At 44.3% G+C, this 25,651-nt stretch overlaps 2 protein-coding genes across 2 annotated transcripts in view; one reads left to right on the forward strand and one right to left on the reverse strand.

The window, feature by feature from the left end:
- Positions 1 to 25,651, forward strand: part of LOC135385311 (glycerophosphocholine cholinephosphodiesterase ENPP6-like) — a 53,109-nt gene that overhangs the window by 12,338 nt on the left and 15,120 nt on the right. The gene's annotated exons all lie outside the window — the stretch shown is intronic.
- Positions 15,492 to 18,215, reverse strand: LOC135383381 (uncharacterized). The gene is made up of 3 exons (XM_064612858.1): positions 18,114 to 18,215; positions 16,993 to 17,692; positions 15,492 to 16,381 (listed from the first exon to the last, which is right to left on the reverse strand). The coding sequence occupies exons 1-3, from the start codon at positions 18,134 to 18,136 to the stop codon at positions 15,668 to 15,670; spliced, it is 1,437 nt and encodes a 478-aa protein (XP_064468928.1). The 5' UTR covers positions 18,137 to 18,215; the 3' UTR covers positions 15,492 to 15,667.

Raw genomic sequence — 25,651 nt, forward strand, 5'->3', positions numbered from 1 at the left:
AAGCGATCACCATCGCGTTCACATAATGTCGGAGTGGACGGAGGGGTATATTTATTAGACGAAAAGGGGGGAAAAAACGGGGGAAAGGTCAGCCAAACGAGACGTCGGCTTGCTATTCCAGAAATAAGTAAATAAATAAAATTAAGAAATAATAAATAAATAAAAAGAAAAGAATAACCGATTTTTTTCGAGCGATCCAAAATTTCCGGAAACAACAACTTTATATTGAGATGGATAGTGGGGAGGTTCATCGCCAAAGGCGATACTCTACCCCATTGCTGGTGGGGATGTGGGGAATAAAATAATGAGCCCCTTCACAATAACGATCGAAGTCCAATGGTGTACAGAAATGCCGAAGGAGCTTTGAGCGCATTTCCGGAAATTTTGCATCTCTAGTTGTATTTGCTTGTAGACACCAATCAGTGAGTGAGAAATTTCGTTTTCGACAGCGCGGCGAGGAGGGAAACGACTTGCAGACATCAGCGAACGAAGGCTCATCTCATAGATGCTGTCGGACATCTGATGCACCTTAACTAAACATTGTTGTTAAACTATGCTCGTTATCCTATAAAGGTGTGTTTGGCTTCGGTTAAAGATGTGTTGGGCTTGTTGTATGCCTATACGAAGTGCTTCTTGAGTGAAAACTTTGAATGTAAAATACAACACCCTCGTTAAATACGGGGAGTGTGGAAAAAAAAAGGAAAAAAAAGGAGAAAGAAAACGAAAGTGAGACTCCTGGGAGCGCGCAGCTCAGAGCTTAGAGGCCAGGCCAGTGCACTTCAAAAAGTGCAGTACAGCAGTTGTGACGGCCCACTGTTGGTGCTGAGGCACAGGGCCAAGAAGTGCGGCCAGCGTGAGCTGGTTGTGCCCGAAACGTTCGAGGCAACGGAAAAGGGTAGCCCGGTGGTTGGTATACTTGGGGCAGGTCAGCAGGAGGTGCGATGTGTCCGCAACCACTTCGCAAACATCGCAGAGGGCCGAGGTCTGCCGAGTTTGACTGGGGTAAGATAAAGAACTTGGAGGATTTGTCGGTCTCGAGAAGGACGGCGAAGTTTTTTGCTAAATCCCGCTTGATGTTCAGTTGCCAGGTGGTAGGTTTTAGGAGAGGCAACGAGGGAAGATTGAGGGCGAGGTGTACCTTTTGCAAACATTGTTGTATCAAGGAGACTCGGGTGTCACTGGTAGACGGGGCCTAGGAGACAGTCTTATGGATGGAGGACGCTAAAGCAGCACGTGTGGGGCGAACACTATGAGCAAATTTCGGCCCACGGTTCAAGATCTTTTCAGTACTAGGTTGAAAGGAAACACCATGAGTGTTCAAAAGCAAGGGTGTCGTTTTTTAGGGTGGTTCCTGACAGGATGCACGAACCATTAGAGGGGAGCGATAAGACGTCTGTAAGACATATACCAATTATGGCGAAAGTGTTTATATAGTGACATACGAGTTCCGAGTTTTAAAAGTCACGGAGCACATAAAGTCACTCCCGTAGGACAAGGTCCACATCCTTGTGATCAGCCGGTGAATCTCAGCACGTTGGGCACTACAAACGTTCCTTGTTGCTTGTAACAGTTTCCTTACGCCGAGACGCCGAAGTGTACACCTTCTTTTTACCCTGCCTCTCTTGCACTTTATGTATTAAAGCTTCATTGCTGGTTCGTGAGTCTATGTGCTCGTCTCGTCCTGTGTTCGTCCTGCGTTGCCCCTCAAACTCAAGGCAATGTTAACATCAAGTCAACTCCAGCTAGCTTGCCTGCTCCTCCTACGTTCATCGACATTTAACGTCCCTCGCGGAAGACGGCATGTCTGAGAAACTTGTACAGGTTGGGACAAATGTTTACGGAATACGCGAGCGGCGTATTTCTTCGTCGGTGTGACACCCTAGCGGCCACCAGAAGCGAGTGAGTTCACTGTTTCAGAGGGGCGGAAGGGTACGCTGTTAGCGACACACAGCGGTAGCTTCCACTTCCCAGGCACACCCAAGCGACACCGGAATTACCACTGTGTGTCGCTATAACAGCGCACCCTTCCGACCCTTCCAACCCTCCGAAACAGTGAACTCAGCCGCTTCCAGCAGACGCTATAGGGTGTCACACCGAAGAAAAGGTACGTCGCTCGCCTGTTCCGTAAACTTTTGCCCCAACATGCACCCTTCCACCAAGTTGCCACCGTCCTCGGCCTGGTTCGAACTCGCGGTCTTAGGATCACAGACGGACACACTACCGACTGAGCCACCGAAGCCCCAAAAGTACGTTAAAGAAATGCTATCGTTTATGGCGAATTCGGGTGGTCATTTCGTGGCAACACGGCCTAGCGCTCGGAAAGCGCTCGAAAATTGGCCGCGCTGGATCACGTGATCGTTGCCACCCGAACATGAGTGTCAGGAATCTAGCGGTATTAGCCGCTTGGATCACCTAGGGCAGTGCGGTCGCACGTCTTCGGGTCTCGGCTTCTGCTAAACCACGTGAGATACTATGTGCGGGCCAATGAGGGCACTCGCCACCGTTACAGTGCGGAAGTGACGACACCGGATATAGCTGGGCAAACCTCTGCTCGGTCGTAAAGAGGCCGGGCGAAAAAAAGTGCTAGTTGGCAAATTCCCTGCGCTCGGAAAGCGCCACCCGAACATTCTAGATTGCTTCGCTTTGACAATTAAGCGGACATGACTGCTCAGGATCTGGCAAAAAAAGTTGCCAGGAAATGATCACACGAATCCGCCATTAATAACAGTATTTCCAACTTTTGATTAGAAGCGTCGAGTTTGCGGACCTTTGCGATTCCGTCTAGAAATTCAAAAGTTCGCCAACTGCGCGAACCAGTGAGCTTGATTGCGCTTTTGCGAAAAGTTGGCATCACTAGCCAGGGATGGGCATAAATACGTTTTTTGAGTATTTAAATATAAATAGAAAATACTTTGTTGAAAGAGGTGTTTAAATACTCTTCATAAATGCTTTTGAACATGAGTATTTAAATACAAGATATAAATACAGTATTTAAATACCGTAACTACTCCCATAAATACTGTGAAGAAGATGTCATCTCCATTTTTTTCTTTTTTAAATTAGTCAATCAAGATGTCATCTGGAATTACAAAAATAACGATGATCATAACAAATCAGCAACAAACAATAGCACTTATTTGTTTGTTCATTATCCTGAAATAAAGTTGTTGTTTATTTGTTAGATTATCATGGCGATTTTAATATTAGAAGTTTCTCGAAGACTGCATCTTCTCGAAATGTCAGCGGACCGCCATGCGATCTTTTGTGTCCGTTTATTACGAGCTCCCGTATTATGCAACATTATGAGAGGTGCCACACAATGTTCATGTGCAATACTTATTATTTTAAAATGTACATAGTATGCGCGCCTCATTCTCTTGCATTACTCTTGTACATATGAGCCGCTTTACAAACAGTTTTGAAATAAGAAAAAGCTCCCGCGGCCAGTGGCGTAGCCAGACCGCCAAGGTATGGGGGCTCTATACGAAACCCCACTCCCCCCACCCAACACCCCAGCCCATCCCGTTGATCCTGGGTACGCCCACATACGCATACTTGTGCATATAGCGAGGTAAGAGATGAGAATATGGTTTGAATTTCTAATAATGCGTTTACATATGGGGTATCGTGACAGGTGAGGCCGCGTCACGAGATTTGAAGTAGCTTGAAAAGCTCATAATTTCAAAACTATTCAAGTATGCTGCTTAGATGGACGCCGGCGACTGCAAGAACTTCCGCGATCGCCACATCCCCCCCCCCCCCCCCACACACACCAATATATACATATATTGTGGGATAGCGAAAAGGCCGAGAGAAGAGCTGTGAATGCAAGCCGTTTAATGAGGGCAGGAAGAATGAAAGCGGATGGTTGCAACTCGCGCTAAGGTGCAGTGATGATCATGGCGATGATTCTGCCTCATAACATAAATTTTCTCCTCGAATTTGCGCGATTTGCGTGGGTCAGCCCGTGACAGGTATGGGGTACTCGCCCCCCCCCCCCCTCCCCAGTGGGGAGGTGTGAACCGGGTTGCAATCTGGGCAACGTTTTTCTTGGGTTTTCCTCAGGCGCTGTAAAGCAAAATGTCCACACGCTTCCTTGTGAAGTCGGCCCGGGACGCACATACCCCATCGGGAGACCCACCACTCCTGCAGACAGAAGAGACGAACTTTTACCAACCTACGTTTACTTGTTTATGCTATTTAATTATGTCTGAAAATGCGCTTGCTGAACTTATCCTGAACGAAAAGCGCATTTTCATTCATTCAAAGCGCATTTTTCGTCCAGGATAAGTTCAGCAAGCGCTTGCGTCGGTGCGATGCAGTCAAACCCCTACATGGTCATCATACAAAATATCCTACTCGTGCGAACACGATTGCTGGAGGAACAGGAAAGCGCGCCCTAGTTGGTTGCGGCGGCGCAGCCATGCATTGCACCTAGACGATGAGTCACTTACAAAATAGTGTACATGTACTCGCTCTTACATATTTCTCAAGATGGTTCGCTTCCCTGTCTGTTTTTAATTCTTCAGAACGTGCTGCGCTCACGTGTGTGCGGCGATGACAGTGATGTTGCATGGTTTTAGTTGGCGCTTCTGCCTCTATACAAGGTCGCACCCGCCACCGCATTAAGAGAAAGAGAGAGTACAATGTAAACAAGTTCTTGGAACCTACATATGATGTATGAAGGCTTCTTTCAATGAGGCTCGTGCACGTGACGTCACGCGCAGCCTTTGAGCCACGTGACTCGGGAAAACATGTGGAAGCGTGACATGCGGGCCGAATGAGGTAACAGCATGTGTTTTTCCAATATCACGAATACCGGAACAACTCACGACATGCCCTCCTACTGTAACTCCGGTGCGGCAATATGTTTTCCCGAGTCACATGACTAAACGTCTCGTTACTGCACAAGCCTCAATGAGGCTTTTTCAAGTGAATAATAATGGGGTGTTTACGTCGCGAGACAACTGAGATCATGAGCGACGCCACAGCGGTCGGTCTGTGGATTGCTTTTGCCCACCTGAGGGTTCTTTAACGTGCGATGAAGGCTCATCACACGGCACCCCGTATTTAACGTCCCTCGCGGAAGACGGCGTGTCTAAGCAACTTATACCCTGCCACCAAGTTGCTGGCGTCCTCGGCCGGGTTCGAACCCGCGATCTCGGGATCAGAAGGCGAACACGCTACCGACTAAGCCACCGAGGCCGAGGCGAAGTGGAAATCCATCTTGTTTTGCATGGCTATTGCACTATTTTGCACAGCCAGGAAAAAAGGTGCTTGTGCCGTGACTATGGGAATTGCGATGACTTCGTTGGGGAGAGGAAGATGGAGCTGGAAAGGGGGAAAGAAGAAGTGAAGTTCTGTTGCCCATTTGGGGTGCAAGTAGTATTTGGTCTGGTCGTAGAAAAAGCGGGCCCACTGGTAGGCGCGTTTATTGACCCCTGGGCCGACTTCACTCGCGTATTTCTTCCCGCGCCCGGCGGGCGGCGCCCGGGTGGAGGCGCTTACCGGTGGGCGGCGCGTGACCGGAGGGCTCCGTGCACGCTTACCCTCGCACATTTTTCAGCATGGGCCAAATTCTTTCGCCATTTTTCTATCTGGGCCGATTTCATTCGTATTTTTACCCGCTACAACAACTGCGTGGTGGGCGGTTTACATGCAAGTATAGACATGCAAAAAATAGCCACACACAAAAGTACAAGTGCATATATATTTATTAAACTGATTAGTGTCGGAAATTATGTTGTGACTCTGTGTGAAAGAGAAAAACCAAGCCAAAAACCTGATGCAGAAGAAACACAATACGATGCATGTACCAAAGGTTATACTTATTACAGGTATGATGCTATAGCATTGAAGGGGTATCACACATCATACACAATATTTTTATTAACGGTAATCACACAAGTTTTCAATTAATCGGAACTAAAATGGGATAGCACATTTGATCAAAATATATTTTTAATCAATTCGATTACAGTAAAAATTACAAATTTTATTATAAAAAGTCTAACATTATTATATGTGAGCACCATAGAGGACAGGAGTTTTAATTACAAAGTCCTGATAGATGTACGTAACATCAAGCACAATAGCTAATATTCCAATATGGCACAATTAATCAGATTCTTATGAAGTGATCGGTAGGGTTGGCGGAGGGCCTTCGTTTACCGCCGGGCATTCTTCAACCTGGGCCGACTTCTCTCAGGATTTTTTTTCAGCGCGCGGTGGGTGGTGCGCGGGTGAGAGGCTGTACGAGAGCTTACCAGCGGTCCGAAGGGCTGAGCGTGTCATTATCGTTGTGTATTTTTCACCCTGGGCCGACTTCTCTGGCGATTTTTCTGCAAGGGCCGACTTCGTTCGCAATTTTTTCAGGTGGTGCGTGAGTGGTTTACATGTAAATAGGGGCATGCATCCTGACAACACCTGGGCCGACTTCATTCACATTTTTAACCCTGGGCCGACTTCGTTCGCAATTTTTTCAGGTGGTGCGTGAATGGTTTACATGCAAGTAGGTACACGCGGGTGAGGAGCTGTCCGAGTGTATACCAGCGAGCCGGAGGGCTGCACGTACCCTTATCGTTCTGTATTTTTTTCACCTGGGCCGACTTCTTTGACAATTTTTCTGCCTGGGCCGACTTCGCTTGCAATTTTTCAGGCGGTGCGTGAATGGTTTACATACAAGTAGGGACATGCACACTGGCATCCCAGCCAGGCGATGATACCGTCACACCTGGGCCGACTTCTTTGGCAATTTTTCTGCCTGGGCTGACTTCTTTCATAATTTTTTCAGACGGTGCGATAGGCGGTTTACACGCAAGTAGGGGCATGCACACTGACAGCACCTGGACCGAATTCATTCGTAATTTTTCCGCTACAACAGTTACGCGGTGGTGGGTTTGCATACAAGTAGGAACATGCAAACCGGCAACCCAACCAAGCATTGGTGCTGTCACACCGGGGCCGACTTCATTCGTAATTTTTTCTGCTACAACAGCTGCGCGGTGGATGTTTTACATGCAAGTATAGTTATACAAAGGATAGCCATACACAAAAGTACAAGATTAAATATTTTAAAGCCAATAGTGGCAGGAATTATGTTGTGACTCTCTGTGAAGAAGAAAAACCCAACCAGAAACATGAAACGGAAGAAACACAATACACATAATAAAGAATACGGGAAGCTAAATCGGGAGAAAAACTAAAAAAAAGGAAGCAGAGGAAACGCAATACATATAATAAAGAATATGGGAAGCTAAGTTGAATATTCCAACACGACACAATTAATCAATTTCTTATGACGTGAATAGCACACATGCAACGAGCAACACTGAACACGATCAACAGCTAATAGAGAGCCAAACCCATGCATCATCCAAACAGGAGACACGTACAGGAAAATAATTGAAAAACGATCTATCAAAACGAGAAACATGACGATTTTAATACAGCGACTAGCACAGAGCTAACGCTGAATAGCAGAGAAACACTTTGAACGGCGCATCATCCACACGTAAACAATAGATACATGCAAGGAAATAATGAGAAACACGATCAACGGCTAATAGAGAGCCAAACCAATGCACCATCGAACACGTAAACAAGAGGTACACAAAAGAAAAATAATTTAAAAACAATCTATCAAAACGATAAACGATAAATATGCACGGACTTAACACTGAATACAGAGAAACACTCTAAACGGCGCATCTGCCAACATGTAAACAACAGACACATGCAGGAATCGAAACAAACAAGAAACATTACAAATTTAATAAATTGAAATAGAAGTAATCTATCTTTTGACTATCATAAAATCATCCTTGCGACCTAATCTAGTCGAACAATATACAAGTTTCGTCCTACTCTGGCACTATAAACATTACCTTGACAGAGGTATCCAACACACACAGTACAGCCAAGCTTTACACAGTACAGCCAATGTTTGCTACTTGAGCCTGGGGGGGGTCACTCTCTCTCTCTCTCTCTCCCTCTATACAGCCCAAAGCGATGAAACCGAACGTCCTTTGTCAATCTATGGGGTGGGGAACTCTCTCTTAGAGCCCTGCACGGGCCGACTTTTCCGGGCCCAACCCGGCCCGGGCGCATCAAAAAATGGCCCGACCCGGGCCCGGACCTTCATATTTTTATGCGGCCCGGCCCGGCCCGTACCAGTGACCCAGTGACTAGAGTCCGGCCCGGCCCGAAGTCTAAGCAAATAGAGCCCGGCCGGCCCGGCCCGGTGACCCGGCGAGTAGATCCCGGCATAGTATTTCCAGCCGCGACGTACGCGTTTCTGGCGATTCGCAAACAAATCTCTCAGTAAATTTATAAGGAGAGAAGACAAACATACAAGTGATGGCGGTTTAACACCATAACCGCACCAGACCAAATTAAATAGAGAACGTGCTCGGGCATGGGCGTTATCGTTACACTGTCGAGATTTTGCGGAGGTAGAGGATGCTGTCGACAAACTCCTTCTCCCAGACCATACCCCTCTCACCAAGCTTTGCCAAGTGCTTGTGAAATACGTGAGGAGTGAGGAGCAATGTAAAGTGGCTTTCAGAATGTTCTAGAGGGTCAAATCATATGCCTAATGCAGTATCCCTTGCTTATCTTTGCAAAATATGCACAGGAATGACGCAAGCGCATGATGATATGAACTAATGCATCTCCATTGTGTGGAATTAGCTGCGTGGCCCGGCCGGGCCTGACTCTCGGAAACATATTTGTCGGCCCGGGCCCTGCCCGGCCCGCGGTGATGGCGTATTTTAACGGCCCGGTCCCGGCCCGGTCCGCGGTGCTAGCGTATTTTGTCGGCCCGAGCTCGGCCCAGCATGCGCACCGAGGAAGTATCGCGGAAAACACAAGAGTATTCGAACGAGTATCCGTTTTTGTCTTCACTTCCTTTCTATTTGTTTGACAGTGAATTTCACAAATTGCGGAAAATAAAGAGTTACTTTTAGTCTCACTTAGTAGTAAGCGTTACTTGAGTATGTAGTATAGTACTGAAACAGTTTTCAAGGTTACATTTTTGCCTGGTACGCAATACTCAGCCCAAAGCGAAGAAACCGAACGTCCTTTGTCAATCTATGGGGTGGGGAACTCTGTCTCTCTCTCTCTTTCACATTCTTTCCTCCAAAGGGAAATATTCTCAGGACTGGTGCGCAGAGGCGAAATTTTTTATCGATCAACTATCGCAAATAGATGTTAGCATTATTCAATTCTCAATAACACCATAGGGATTCTATCAAAAACAAACCGTAGCAAGCAAAAAATCTAGGAATAGACGTCAATATCAGTGCAAACTGGTTTTAGACAAGCGTTATCTAAGCAAACGAGAATTATCATCTGCGGAAACAATACTCAATCAAAACGAGAAACGTTGCATTTAATATATTTCAAATCAGACACAACTATCATGCATACATTATTCTCAACTCACAAAATATCAACCGAGTGAACATCTGAAGCAAACAGAGAAAGTCAAGTTTATTCAGTGATAGAAACAATACTAATGCGAAAACAGAAGCTAATTTAATTACATCATTTTTTATGATAACTTTGCAACGGTAATTTCTACAAGCAGAAGCCGCAAACAAACAACTCATCTTTTCTTTTTGATTGGGTGTTAGCGCCGCGAAGCAACAGTGGCTATGAGCGGCGTACAGATGTGGACGGATGGAGAGAGGACAGCAGGAAGGAGTGGGGGACAGGGGGATCAGTATGCGCCCTGGGCCGACTTCAGGGCGAACTGTGCCGACATTCGTCTGGAAAGCCTTCGGAAAACCCAGGGAAAACCTCAGACAGCACAGCCGGCGGTAGGATTCGAACCCACCACCTCCCAGTCTTCAGCACGACCTTAGTTACCACCAATGAGCGGACGCCTTAGCCCACTCGGCCATGCCGCTGGTAAACAACTCATCTGAAATGCAAATTATTGTAAAAGCTTTTCTATAGCGGAAATCAAAGCACACAGCTAAAAAAATACATTCCCATCTAGTAGAATATTTTTATTAATATCAATCGAGTGATCATCTAAAACAAAGTCAAAGGTGTAATTAATTTATGCAAACATTTTCCTAACCACGCAGCGCAAATACATCACGGAAACACGTCTTTTTCATTCAGGACCCACTAGTGGATTCGAAGTGAGTGAGGGGAGCCGCTAGCCATAAGGTTCCCATACACTTTCGTTAAGGTTACGCCCGCAGGGAGTAGGGAAATTCCCCAATGGTCTTCGTACACAATGTATAGTTGAAAACCATAAACTAGCTCCTGCAAGTCAAGTTAGGGAAGGGAGGTCTCTAGCGCGGTCTTGTACGTAGAATCATTGAAAGCACACGTTTTTCTTACTCATCACACCTTTTTGTAAATCGATTTTCAAAATTCTCACGGCAGATGGATATTAATAACATTCTAAACTTGATAACATAATATTTTTTAATAAATAAAATGAGCACAGATATTATTTAATTAAGTGTAGAAGCACACTACAATACAGAACAAGGAAGTTTCAGCGAAGACATGGATGGATTTGGACTTGTCACCGCATTGGTCATGGGAGGACATGATAAAAAGCTGCTTCGAAAAAGAAGAGCAACGAAATGATTCTATTATCACAGCATTTCAATACGTCTTAGACATGGTCGTATTCGGAGATATGGTACAAATTACGGAATGGAAGGTGCAAGAACTTGTATGCCGAATCTACAATAGTTAAAAATATTTGCAAGTCAACAACGGAAGGGCCGCTGGGATTGATGGTGGAGTTTTTGAGGTTTGCTAAGGACGAATTAATATACACTAGACCAGATGTAATTGTAATCATTGCAATGGGCATTGCATTAATCAAGCAAGCAATCAGATCAAATTATCATATACAAGCAGTGTATATCGCGCGATTCATTACGGATTTGTTGAAATTACACCTAACAGTTGAAATGGAAAGTACATAAAAAATATTATCACGTGATATGTTCCACTACAGCGTCTACAGAATTATTTTCTTCTATCAGTCCTTGCAATGATGTCGAATGAGCAGAAGTTCAATATTGTCGTACAAGTATCATCACGTATTGAAGCTCAACGAACATACCAGTTGTGGTAGACCATCGGGCGATTTTCGTCTAATACTCTCTTGTACGCCATTCAAGAATCTTCATACATTTTGGATGTTCCCTGTGCTCTCCGGACGTGTACGTGCAATTGTATCCGAAGCTCTCCACGTGAGGGTGCAACGTACCTAAAGGCTGAGAAGCAAAGGCAAGCTCGCGTTACGTCTGACGCGCTGACGCAGTTTTCCTCAGTCGAAACTGCTTGGGCAGAGCGAACTCCTGTATCACGGGCGACTCGCCCGTCTCTTGCATATTGTATCCTCCTATTAAAGAGTTGAACCTAACAATACAAAGAAAGGAAACATCAACAAGAGATTGTGCAAGTTCGTCGCAACAAAGTGCAAGTTGCTGCAGCAGTACAAATACGGCTACAACATATCGCCTACATCAATCAGCGCTGGATTCAAGCGCCCAATAATAAGACTAAACTATTTGATATCTTCTAATTTCATCAATCAAGGCAACAAACGAAAACTTCAGACTTCGGAATAGGACAATTGTAATTTATCGAAATAAACAAGTGTGTAACTGAAATCATAAATGTAATATTTGTCATCAATGTAATGAATTCTATGCATCGCAACGAAAACAGCTTATATTTAGTATATTTAGATTGAACACAACGACTGCTATGGAATCGAATATTCCACACTGTGTACAAGGATCCTCGTATGGAATCAGCGCTGACAATCAGAGATTTTACACGACGGCACTCTGTACAACGTTGCCATCCGAAGGAAAGAATTGTAGAAGGAAGGATCGCTAGTTGAAATTTAGAGGCATGTTACATCAATCTTTGCTTACAAAAGAGGATCATTAATCTTTTGGCGAAATCTTATTTTATGAATTAAATTGCACAGTGTGTATATTTCTCAAACAATAGACCATATGCAAAATGGAAACGCCACCTGTCGTCGATTTCGCGAAGTTCTCTCAGTCCGCCATTGTACGTATGATCCGGACGCCCGGATTGTTGGTACGGCGTGATACTCTTATTTCTTATTAAGAAATGCCTTCGCAGTGTTGCGTGTCTGGGTGCAGACAGCTAGGTTATCGAGATGCGGCGGGAAATAAGGTGAGTCTCAAAATGCAAGCTGTGTCGCAGGTTGATGCGATTTCGTTTGTTTGCTCCTCAGGTTTCGTTTTACCGGTTCCCGAACGATGAAAATCGGAGGGCATTGTGGATAAAGGCTGTGAATCTACGCAACGAGAATGTGCCATTGGAAATCAAGAAGACAACATTTGTCTGCTCCAAGCACTTTTTGTCGTCAGACTTTCTCTCAAATGTGGCAAATGGATACCGCCGCCTGAAAGAAACCGCAGTGCCGTGCTGTGCCGTGGAAGCTCTGTCTGTGCCAGCAGCGGTAGCAACATGTGAGGTTGGCGACAGCAGTGGTAACTGTGTGCCAGCACCAGTTGCAACAAGTGAAGATAACAACAACAGTGGCATCTGTAGCAGTGCGTCAAATCCCGATGCCATTGCTGCTCAGGGATGCAGTCACGTGAGTTCGTCACCTTTGGAAGATCCCGAGCCCATGGAGACGCAAGAACCTCAAAGTGACACCTGCAGCTGCAATAGAGGTACCATTGTGCAGTTACTGACGCGGCAACTTGCGGAGAAAGACGAAGAAGTTCGAATTTTGAAAAGTCAGCTGCGCCATGCAAACGAACGGGCGAAGGAGATACTTCAAGAGAAGCAGAAGGTTGAGTTTCAACTCATGCAGCTTGAAAAAGAACACGACCACTGCACAAAAGCAATGGATGTACATTCTCTGTGCATATCAGGTGAAAGAACTCAGTTCTACACTGGCTTGCCAGACCTAGAAATTTTTGACGCTCTTCATGACTATCTTGACCCTGGGGAAAATGGCTCCAACATTGCACGACAGAAAAAGCCAGGGAACACTCCACCACAGGCAGGATGTGGCAGGATGCGGAAGCTTTCAACAAAGAATGAGTTGTTCCTTGTGCTTGTAAGGCTCCGCTTGGGTCTCTTTGAGCAAGACTTGGCAGACCGCTTTGGAGTCTCGCAGTCAACAGTATCTCGCATTTGCATATCGTGGCTTAATTTTATGTATTTGAAGCTACTAAAGTTGCCACTATGGCAGCCTCGCTCTGTAGTGAACACCACCATGCCCACCGCATTCAAGGAAAAGTATGCAACCACGAGGGTCATCCTAGACGCAACAGAGGTCAGGTGTGAAGTTGCAAGCTCATTAGCTCTTCAATCTAGCACCTACTCGACATACAAGAGTGCAAATACATTCAAGGGACTCGTTGGAATAGCCCCAAATGGGCTGGTAACTTTCGTGTCAGAACTTTTCACTGGGTGCACGTCTGACAGAGAATGCGTAATAAGGAGTGGATTTCTTGAGCTGCCATTTGAAGAAGGGGACTCTGTCATGGCAGACAAGGGTTTTACTATTGCTGATCTCCTGGAGAAAAAGAAAGTGCACTTGAATATTCCACCTTTCCTTCGTAATGAAGAGTTCACTGCGGCACAAGTACAAGAAACAAAACAGATTGCGTCATTACGAATTCATATTGAACGTAGAATTCGGCGCGTAAAGTCATTTCACATTTTTGATAGAGTTGTGCCACTGAGCCTTGGGCCAGTAGCAAATCAAATGTGGACTGTTGCTGTTATCCTAACCAACTTCCAAAGTCCATTGGTTGACGACAGCAACTAGAGTGTGCTGTGCAAGGACAAACACTATTTTCAATGTGCTTGTTGTGCATTTTCATTGTGATCAGGGGACTGTTTTGTCCACTTATGGTACTTTTTTATTCTGTAACAACATTGTCACAAACCTGGGGCAACCTTTGCATGGAGCTGGCATGCACTGCTCCAGGCAGAGTTAACAAACACGGCTCCATACTGCGCATCCTGGAAATGGCACTCTAGTGGCACTTGCAGAAGGTAATGAGAGAGAAGCTTTGGGGACCCCTCACCTGGGTATATGGTGGTTTCCCAAACCTTCTCTCTCATTACCTTCTGCAAGTGTCGCTAGAATGGCATTTCCGGGATGCGCAGTGTGGAGCCGTGTTTAACTTAACGAGGCTTGGAGCAGTGCAGGCGATAAGCTGTGGAGGATAACTCGTTTATGTGGGAAAGGGTCGTTCAGTACATGAGAATAAAGCTTTTGTAGTTGATTAGAGTAAATCTTGTGTCATATCACATTCCGTAAAGTCATTGCATTTGAGGGTGAGGACGTGCAATGATAGTCACATTCAAAAACAGTAAACACAAAATATCACCTTGGACAGATATGCTCAGCAAATAAAAAACATCTAAAATATTGCACAATATCATATACAGGGTATCTAACTATGAACAGGACCATAAAGTGCTGTCAAAGCAGCAGCATCAACTTGTCCCACAAAGCTTTTATGAGAGATACTGTTAACAGTAAGCATGGACATCTAAGAACAACACCGGCACAAAATATCACCTTGGACAGATATGTCCAGCAAATAAAAAACATCCAAAATATTGCACAATATATACAGGGTATCTAACTACGAACAGGACCATAAAGTGCTGTCAAAGCAGCAGCATCAACTTTTCCCACAAAGTTTTATGAGAGATACTGTTACCAGCAAGCATGGACATCTAAGAACAACACAGGTACAAAATGTCACGTTGGACAGATATGTCCTAAAAGACTGCACTATAAATATACATATATATCTAAAAAGGCAAATTTTTGCACTAAAGGTCACTTGATCATGTATCATTCCCAGAGTTGTACACACACATTACTAAAAAAAGTAATTGATTACAATTACTGTTACTACTATGCAAAAAGTAATTATTTACCGTTACAAATTACTTCATAAAAAATTTAATACGTTACCGATTAAAAATGTAACGCGTTACTTTTAAATTTATCGCCTACTGTCCCAGATGAGGACGATCGTATAGGCGTCGAAACATCTGCTTCGTTTTGTAACTGTTGTTATGTTCAGCCCGCAAAATTTATCAATATAGTCACCTATTTTACTGTTGCTCCAGTAGGTTGCGGTTGTAAGGGATTATCATATTACTGTGGTGTGCATGGAACACGTGTGGACTAGAGATGGCCGTCACAGTGACCTCTGCGTTATTGCTTCAGTCGGACTCATCGTGGAACAGAAGAATAGATTGGCTTGCTGAAAAGTGTTGCCATTGTTGACAGAAGGTTAAAAAGTAATCGGTTACGCAGTAATTGATCACCGAAAATTATAATCAGATTACTTGGCAAATTACTTGCTCACAAAATTAATTGATTACGTTAAAATTTACTGGAAAAAGTAATTGACTACTAGTAAAGTGTTACGTGCAACTCTGATCATTCCACTGTCATTGTGCACGAGGCCAAGGACGTACACAGTCACATGTAAAATACAGCACAGAGGTCACAGCATGTTAAATATAAGTGCTGGCACAAAATATCACATTGGACAGATATGTCCTAAAAGAATGCAGTATAAATATATATCTAAACAGGGAAATATTTGTACTAAAGGTCATTTGATCATGTATCATATCACATTGTAGTCATTGCACATTAGGCCGAGACGCTCTGTTGTGTTTTCTGGGTTTGTGATGCCAAGTAGGGCAGCAAAATTCTGAAGTAAAATGAATCAAGGGGCCCCTTTGTAGACATCCAGCCTTCTGAGTCAAAGTGTATTCGTTCAACTGCCAGCCACTTTTGTGACCAAACAACAAAGTCTCCCCATTCACAGCCAGTCAGTGCCATTTGCCCCAGCACCTGATAATAGTAGCTGTGGTTTCTCTTCAGTTTTGGGTGTCCTTGGTCGTCAAGGGTCAAATATGGTATGTTATTCTTGGCAAAAGAAGGCTCGCTGTCCTTCAGTGTATACGGGCACTTGATCTCAAGCACACCATTAGGTTTAGCCTCTGTGGGGTCATGCACGAATCTATCTGGTGAGGCACCCAACCAAGGGCAGCTTGGATCCACCACAATGCCTGCTGTAGATAGTGCGACATCATGCCCAAGTCGTCTCATTACACCTTCATAGCACTGTGCGGCAACATCCTCGTGTTTTCTTCCATATGCCACAGCTCGTACCTTGGACAGGTCACGTTGAGCAGTTAGGTTGTTCAGTCCCTTCTCAGTCCACTGAGAGCGGTGCAAAACATTGCCAAATTGTGACGCAGTAAGCCGCAACTTCCTTGCAGAGAGCCATCGTTTACTGCTCGCTTGCTGACGGGTGTTCTGTTCAAGAGCTCTAGCGTCCTCGCTTGTGAGAACAATTTCCTGAAAGTCAAAAAGATAAAATCAATCGCATGCCACTTTCAGTAGCGGTACTTATGTTGCTTATGGATATGGTTACCAAAGGATGAAACAGAACGTACCAAGCATTATGTGATATGTTTCCCAGCTTAGCTTCGTAGCCAAAAATATACCAATGATCATGTGTGGATTGCTAATCAGTAGAGCCTGAAGTTTTAAGGTTTTACCCGATTCTTCCCCGAATTGAAGGTTGACACTTTAGGGTGAAACCCGATTTTTACCCGGCAAATTGCCTTCACTGGGATGTCTGTAGGAATGCAATAGCTTATTCGTTTGGCAGCAAATGCAGTTACATCACCGTTTGTACCAAACCAGTACAGTTAGTTTGTAATAGAGCCCGATTTCTCCCCAAATTTAGTGCACTGGAAGTTTTTTTCATCCGAATTCGCATGAATTTAGTGCACATGTTTATTTACCCGATTTTTACCCCCCGAATTTAGAAAAAATATTTCCCGAAAACTTCAGGCTAATCAGGCACAATAAATACCAAGACTAAAAAAATGTACTTTATACGGTGAGAAGGGCTTCTCCCCTGGTGGCTTGAATATTAAGACGTATTCCCAAAGCTCTATTACCTTCAAGATATCTGCCTGGCACTTGTCGAGAAGTGGTGGTAGTCGATACTCAGCGACAGCATCTTCAAACAGATTGATCCTTGTGGGCACATCTGGGTCACACATTTCTGTAACTATTTCAATATTCTGTGACCGCCATACTTCTAATTGTGCAGGCTTGCGAGACTGCTGATACGTGGCAGGTGAACCTTGCAGGGCTTCACCAAACTTTGTTTCACTGAATGGCAGCTTTGATCCCTCTTGGAGCACAATAGCAAATTGGTGGCCTTTCCTTACAAGACATTCAGCCAGGCTTTTGACATCACTGTTCATGCTCTCCTCGCGGTCGTCCTCTCTTCGTGGGTCAAAGAGACGAGACCATGTGGGTGTTTCCTTTCCTCCTTCTCGGGGCTTCCTCCAATCGATGTCTTGAATACTTGCTGCTCTCATGGCAGCTTGCCTTGGACGGCGCCAACGCTGTGGGAGCTCTGTGCACGCTAGTTCAGGTGGAGACTCGTCAAACCCATGCATTTTCAGGAGGGACACTGTGCGAAGTAGGGCCATGGCGTGACTGCATGCTCCAGCAACACCGGCAGGGCACTGGCACCATGAGTCTGCCACCAACCCAGTACTTGGGCACAGCACAAGACATGTGACATAAGGTGTACCATTCTTGCTTTGGCTCCTGTAGCACTTGCCACGAACGTATACCTTGCCAGACCTAGAAAATTAGTTTTGTTTGGTTCAGCAAGTTTGAATGGCACTCGTTCAACCTCAATATCAGATTTCTGAGAGCACTTCGTCGTGATTGTTAATCTTTGAAATTACGCTAATCAAGCGCGGTGCATGCTTGCGCGCATAGTGGTAAATCGCTAGTCACAGTTCATCTACATTGGCATCACGTTGGTTGTAATGTCCTTGGGAATATCTAATTCCACAAATTCACGCATAAACCTGGCCTGCAGCTATTGTTCTACACTCTTTTGATGCATATACTGTGCCGAAGTAGCAGGCGTCATACATTTACCCTTCCGACTAACCCCTCTTAACCGCACATGTATCGTCCGCCGGTCCTTCCACAAACGCGTAATACATATTGCACTTATTGCACAGTACACACGGTTGTCATTGAGCGTTCTTACCTGATATCTGCGGTATTCGTCATGATGGTACTGCAATCCACGTATGACTCTGCGGCGAAGTTATATGACTTCTGCAACTGCCTGGATGAACCTGATTTTCCGTCATAGTAGTCCCGTATCGCCACCTCGCTCACTGACGGGACCGATGACAAATCTGTCGTCCAGTTCTCATTGCCGCCAGAACAGAGGAAGTGAGGTTTTGGCATGCTGCCATCAACGCAGAAAGTACAACGCGAGGAGCAAATCGAAAGTAATGAAGCAGCAGGAGCAGCAAAGAGAACTGGATTTGGACGCGGCTTTGGATGGCACACAAGCTTTCTCCGTATAATGGCGGTCCGTTGGTGGCAGTGCCGATTGGTTTGGCTATTTTGCATACCGCCTATTGGACAGTATATGTTGAAAGGAATCTATTATCAAATGACGCGACCTTCGCGTGTCAAAGTGAGCCTGCTAAAGCTTGCGTATTGTGAAATTACACTTTCTACAACACAGTTCGTAAATTGCGGCACCCGTTCAAATTTTAATTAAACACTTACTGATGTGTGATAGTCTCTACTGCTCCAGAATGAGATCTGATAAATTTTATCAATTAATGCGCAAACAAATATCTTGTATACAATCTGTGACTATATAGACAGCTTTGTAATCTATATCTTAAAAACAATTGTAAGAAACAGTGTACAGATTTGACTTTGAAAATTTAAACAAGAAAATGATCTTTGGTGTGGAGTCTGCGTTTTGTCTCATTATGAGTTAAAACCTTCTAAAATTCAACTATGCCCTTTCCACTTGTAGTATCTCATATGCTGTGACATTATGAATAGGTATGGCTAATGAAAACCTCAGGTACATTTTGTGATTTGGATCTATGTTTATGTGTGATCTGTGCTGCTTTGGTTAAGTTTGCAAAAGGAATATTTACTTATTATAATTACTTCAAACTCTTTCAAACTGATCTGAAATGCAAATTATTGTAAAAACTTTCTATAGCGGAAATCAAAGCACACACCTCAAAAAATACATTCCCATCTAGTAGAATATTTTTATTAATATTAATTAATGAAATTAAAAGACATCAAATAGTTTAGTATTATTATTGGGCGCTTGAATCCAGCGTTGATTGATGCACACGATATGTTGTAGCCGTATTTGTATTGCTGCAGCAACTTGCACTTTGTTGCGACGAACTTGCACAATCTCTTGTTGATGTTTCCTTTCTTTGTATGAAAATTCTTGAATGGCGTACAAGAGAGTATTGGACGAAAATCGCCCGATGGTCCACCACAATTGATATGTTCGTTGAGTTTCAATATGTGATGATACATCAGATATACATTGATACATACATTGATATTAATTAATATTAATATCAATTGAGTGATCATCTGAAACAAAGTCAAAGCAGTAATTAATTTAGGCAAACATTTTCCTAACCACGCAGCGCAACAACAACAACGACAACAATAAATGAAGAAGTGATGATGACATGGGATGTCTCCCCGTGATAGCCACAGAAACACGTCTTTTTCATTCAGGACCCACTAGTGGATTCGAAGTGAGAGAGGGGAGCCGCTAGCCATAAAGTTCTTACACACTTTCGTTAAGGTTACGCCCGCAGGGAGTAGGGAAATTCCCCAATGGTCTTCGTACACAATGTATAGTTGAAAACCATAAACTCGTTCCGGCAAGTCAAGTTAGGGAAGGGAGGTCTCTAGGGCGATCTTGTACATAGAATCATTGAAAGCACACGTTTTTCTTACTCATCACATCTTTTTGTAAATTGATTTTCATAATTGTCACGGCAGGTGGATATTAATAACATTCTAAGCTTGATAACTAAATAATTTTTTAATAAATAAAATGAGCACCGATATGATTTAATTAAGTGTAGAAGCACACTACAATACAGACCAAGGAACTTTCGGCGAAGAGATGGATGGATGTGATGTGATGTGATGTGATGTGAATAAAGAAAAAAAATGAGGATATGAGTTTCGACGAAGTCAAACTGTCTACCCCAGTACACTTAATACAGAAAGTTCAAACCGATGATCAGATGATGAAAACACAAAGGGATGATGTCCAGAGACGAACAGAGATGATAATGGAGTTCAACATGTAGGTCAAAAGTTCAAGAGCTGCGCGCAAGTGAGAGTAAAGTGGCGGAATCGCCGGGGGCACACACAGGACACATCACACATTCGCCGTGTCATAGGATGTCCATAAGCCCGGTTGCATGCAAAAAGTCTTCAAGTGCCCTTAGCGCCTTGTCAGACGATGGAGGACCTAACAGTTTCGTGATGTCGAAGGCTCGGGAGTCCACACGAGAGAGGCAAGTCTCTTGCCCTTCGAGCATCGACGTATTTCTACACATGAGAAGGATGTGTTCTACATCCTCTACAACGCCACACTCACTACAGTTCGGAGAGTCTCGCTTTCCGATTTTGAAGAGGAGACGTGCGCTGTACGGTACATTGAGCCGTAGCCTATGTAGGACAGTTGTCGTTTGTCGCGTAAAGGAAGGTGGTACTCGAAAGCCTAACCCTGGGATGGATGGATTTCGACTTGTTACCATAGGTCATGGGAGGACATGATAAAAAGCTGCTTCGAAAAAGAAGAGCAACGAAATGATTCTATTATCACAGCATTTCAATACGTCTTAGACATGGTCGTATTCGGAGATATGGCACAAATTACGGAATTGAAGGTGCAAGAACTTGTATGCCGAATCTACAATAGTTATAAAAATATTTGCAAGTCAACAACGGAAGGGCCGCTGGGATTGATGGTGGAGTTTTTGAGGTTTGCTAACGAAGAATTGATATACACTAGACCAGATGAAATTGTAATCATTGCAACGGGCATTACATTAATCAAGCAAGCAATCAGATCACATCAAATTATCATATACAAGCAGTCTATCTCGCGATTCATTACGGATTTGTTGAAATTACACCTAAGACTTGAATTGGAAAGTACATAAAAAATGTTATCACGTGATATGTTACACTACAGCGTCTACAGAATTATGTTCTTCTATCAGTTCTTGCAATGATGTCGAACGAGCAGAAGTTCAATATTGTCGTACAAGGTCTGATGTATCATCACATATTGAAACTCAAGGAACATATCAATTGCGGTGGACCATCGGGCGATTTTCGTCTAATACTCTCTTGTACGCCATTCAAAATTTTCATACAAAGAAAGGAAACATCAACAAGAGATTGTGCAAGTTCGTCGCAACAAAGTGCAAGTTGCTGCAGCAATACAAATACGGCTACAACATATCGTGTGCATCAATCAACGCTGGATTCAAGCGCCCAATAATAATACTAAACTATTTGATGTCTTTTAATTTCATTAATTAATATTAATAAAAATATTCTACTAGATGGGAATGTATTTTTTGAGGTGTGTGCTTTGATTTCCGCTATAGAAAGCTTTTACAATAATTTGCATTTCAGATGAGTTTGAAAGAAATGATGTTCTGAGGCTGGAACAACCATAGAGGGACAAATACATACAAAGCCTCAATTTGCCTGGTAGAGCCCTGGACCGCCAATCCAGAAGATGTGGGTTCGAGTCCTACAGCTGGCTAACCTGATTGATTGATTGATTTTAAAATAAAAAAAATGGAGGTGGTAGTCTCGAGCCACTCGGGACTGGCTACTCCAGGACGCCTTATTAATAAAAGAAAGGGAAACTACACTAACCTCGACGCTTTGAAACGCTTTGAAAGAATAAATGAGAACATGGCTGGCTAACCTTTTCAGTGACTTTCAGATGAGTTGTTTGTTTGCGGCTTCTACTTGTAGGAATTACCGTTGCAGAGTTTTCATTAAAAAATGATGTAATTATAAATTTGCTTCTGTTTTTGAACTAGTATTTTTTCTATCACTGAATAAACTTGACTTTCTCTCTTTGCTTCAGATGTTCACTCGATTGATATTTTATGAGTTGAGAATAATGTATGCATGATAGTTGTGTCCGATTTGAAATACATTAAATGCAACGTTTCTCGTTTTGATTGAGTATTGTTTCCGCAGATGATAATTTTCGTTTGCTTAGATAACGTCTGTCTAAAACCAGCTTGCACTGATATTGACGTCTATTCCTAGATTTTTTGCTTGCTACTGTTTGCGTTTGATAGAATCCCTATGGTGTTATTGAGAAATGAATAATGCTAACATCTATTTGCGATAGCTGATCGATAAAAAATTTCGCCTCTGTGCACCAGTCCTAAGAATATTTCCCTTTGGAGGAAAGAACGTGAAAGAGTTCCCCACCCCATAAATTGACAAAGGACGTTCGGTTTCTTCGCTTTGGGCTGAGTATTGCGTACCAGGCAAAAATGTAACATTGAAAACTGTTTCAGTACTATACTACATACTCAAGTAACGCTTACTACTACGTGAGACTAAAAGTAACTCTTTGTTTTCCGTCAAGTTACAATTTGTGAAATTCACTGTCAAACAAATAGAAAGGAAGTGAAGACAAAAACGGATACTCGTTCGAATACTCTTGTGTTTTCCGCGATACTTCCTCGGTGCGCATGCTTTCGCCCTCGCTCTCCTCCACAGACGTACGGCACGATAGCGCGACTCGTGCAGTAGACACCCAATGCTGGACGATCCAAAAAGAGCCAGAAAGCCACCCTGAATCACATCTATCGTTTTAATCAACTGTTTCTTTCAATTATAAACATATCAGCTTGCTCTGGCTTTGTGAGACGCCGATTCTCCTCACTGACTTCTCCAAACCACAAGCATTCACCAACATCATCTTCAGTCTCACACACTGTCCCGCGTACCCATTAAAACTGAGGCGCCGCCCGCTTCCGCAGACTACCCATTGCCGTAGAAGGACAGGAGTACCACGGAATACCGGAGATGAAATCTATGCATATGTAAGTGACACAAAGTCCAGCCAGGAAAAAAGAAACAAGTTAGTCTTTTCCCGGCCTTCCTGTCGCCAAAAGAAATTTGTTGAAATCAACGGAAGGAAGCACTTTAGGAGTACAAGTCGTATTTCCAGAAAGTATTTAAGTTAGATACTACAACTGACTTTTATAAGTATTTGTGAGGTACTCTCCAAGGTATTTAAGTTATTCCAGTACATGTATTTATCCTTAGTACCCGTGAAAAACACAGCCGTTGTGTTGTATTTGAAGTTGTGATCTGATGTGATGTGATAAAGAAAAAAAAATGGGATGTGAGTTTCGACGAAGTCGAACTGGCTATCCCAGTACGCTTACACACAGAAAGTACAGTGCTGGACAAAAGTTTACGGAACGCGCGAGCGGCGTATTTTCTCTGGGCAGAGACACCCTAGCGGCGAGCGGAAGCGGGCGAGTCCACCCGTTCAGAGGGATGGAAGAGTGCGCTTGTGGCGACCCACCGTGGTAGTAGTGGTAACTTTGCTTTTGAGTGTAACGAACGCCAAAATGGTTTCGTTTTCGGTCTACTGCACCGAGCGCGAGTGGCTATCGCGGGAAGGAAGTCTCCCCGATATCGGAAAGATAACAGGGCGCTAAGATGAATTGAGGTGACAACGGGCTCGCAGTGCCTAGCTTTTTTCTTTTTTTATTAGACAAAAACAGAAGAAAAGAGCGCATACCCTTGAACACACACACACAAAAAAAAAGAGGCAGGGGGATACGATACTGTCTCAATACTTTGTCGGCCCCCTTTCGCAGCAATAACTGGGGCCATACACACAGGAAGGGAATCGTATAGCCGACGGACAAGGTCCACGTCTTCACGTAGCAAGGACCACTCTGCTTCTATAAATTCCCAGAGTGCGTCCTTGCTCCTTGTAGGCGTCCGTCTCTTGCTCATTCTATTCTTCAGGCTGCCCCAGACGTTTTCGATGATGTTTAGGTCCGGGCTCTGCGCAGGCCATGTCAGCTGCATTACGCTGAGGCGTAAAAAAAGAAAAAAAGCTAGGCATGCAGCCCGTTGTCACCTCAGTTCATCTTAGCGCCCTGTTATCTCTCCGATAGCGGAGGGACTTCCACTCGCGCTCGGTGCAGCAGACCGAAAACGAAACCATTTTGGCGTTCGTTACACTGAAAAGCAAAGTTACCACTACTACCACGGTGGGTCGCCACAAGCGCACTCTTTCATCCCTCTGAACGCGTGGACTCGCCCGCTTCCGCTCGCCGCTAGGGTGTCTCTGCCCAGAGAAAATACGCCGCTCGCGCGTTCCGTAAACTTTTGTCCAGCACTGTACAAACAGATGAGCTAGCTAAAATCATAGAGTTATAGGAGGTCGATTCCGAAAGAACGTACCAGGCGTAATTTGAGTTCTTGTAACCTGAAGCACTTGGTTTCGACAGAGCACGTAGATTGTGAAACTCTCACGCGACCGTATTTGGGCTCTGTGGGACGCCAGTTTTAAAGAACCAGTGACATGACATTTTGGGTTGCCCGGGTCGAAACCCTGAATAATTAACCACGCGGGCATTTTATCAGGAACGACCCTGCACAACATTCGCTGAACGCTCTCGCATAATTGCGCAAGTTTAAAAAACACACTGAAAATTTAGCCTTGTAGGGAGAGGCTTCTCCTTGGTGGTGAGGTTCGATCGGCAACCGTGACGTACGCAGTGACGTAGGAGCAGCGTAGTTTGCAGCCATGAAGGGGCACTCGGTCGGCACTCCCAGGGACCACCCAAAGAATTAGGATCAGAATGGCGACCAAGCCCGAAGGAATGCGAGAGGGCGGAGCCACGGAGAAGTCGAGTGGCGTCATATGACATATCACGTCATCAGGCTCCGCCCAATGGCCAAACTCTCCCTATACACGGCGCTGGGCACTCCCATCCAACCCCCCGTGTCAGCCCTATGACGTCGTGACGTGCACCTCACACATTCTCTTACAGGCTCTCCGAAAGAGTAGCGAGATTACCAGAGAGGGTGCAGATCAAATGCCTTTCTCTCTCTTGCGCTAGAGGTTTGCTACGATCATTGCTTTTGTGCAAGAGGGCTTGTTTCTCGTACAACGCGCTGCAGCCAAAAATGAAAAACTTACTAGGGGTACGTGTAATACACTGACCCCCTAATGACGTATTCACACGTTGTACAGTATAACGAAGGCTTTACAGGTTGAGAACATTTAGTAGCCTATTGTCATGTTTCGGTGTAGGGTAAGGTGGGGCAAGATGAGACACGGGGCAAGACGCGGCATTTTTGGCTCGACGCCGTCTGTCTCAGAGACACGTTGCCCCATGCGGTTGAAACTTTACTCATAGGTGGTTCTGTATATGTCCGCTTTATTGCATGTGAGAATTGTTCGGATTGGTGTTTGCGTTGAAGAGAAAAAAATCTGTTACTCCTGCCTGGAATGTAAAGCCCCGCAAAACAGGCGCGATTTTCTGCAGTCCTTTTTCTTTTCATCTGTGCAGTAGCGTTTCGCAGGCTTATTCTGTCAGTGTAAGTCAACATCCTGTTCTTTATTCATTCATCTAGATATATGCAAAATATGGGCACTCTTGGTTATCAGGTGCTCAACAGAAAAAAATAGTGCATCCGATGACA

The sequence above is a fragment of the Ornithodoros turicata genome, chromosome 2 (genome assembly GCF_037126465.1).
Source record: "Ornithodoros turicata isolate Travis chromosome 2, ASM3712646v1, whole genome shotgun sequence".
Classification (NCBI taxonomy): Eukaryota; Metazoa; Arthropoda; class Arachnida; order Ixodida; family Argasidae; genus Ornithodoros; species Ornithodoros turicata.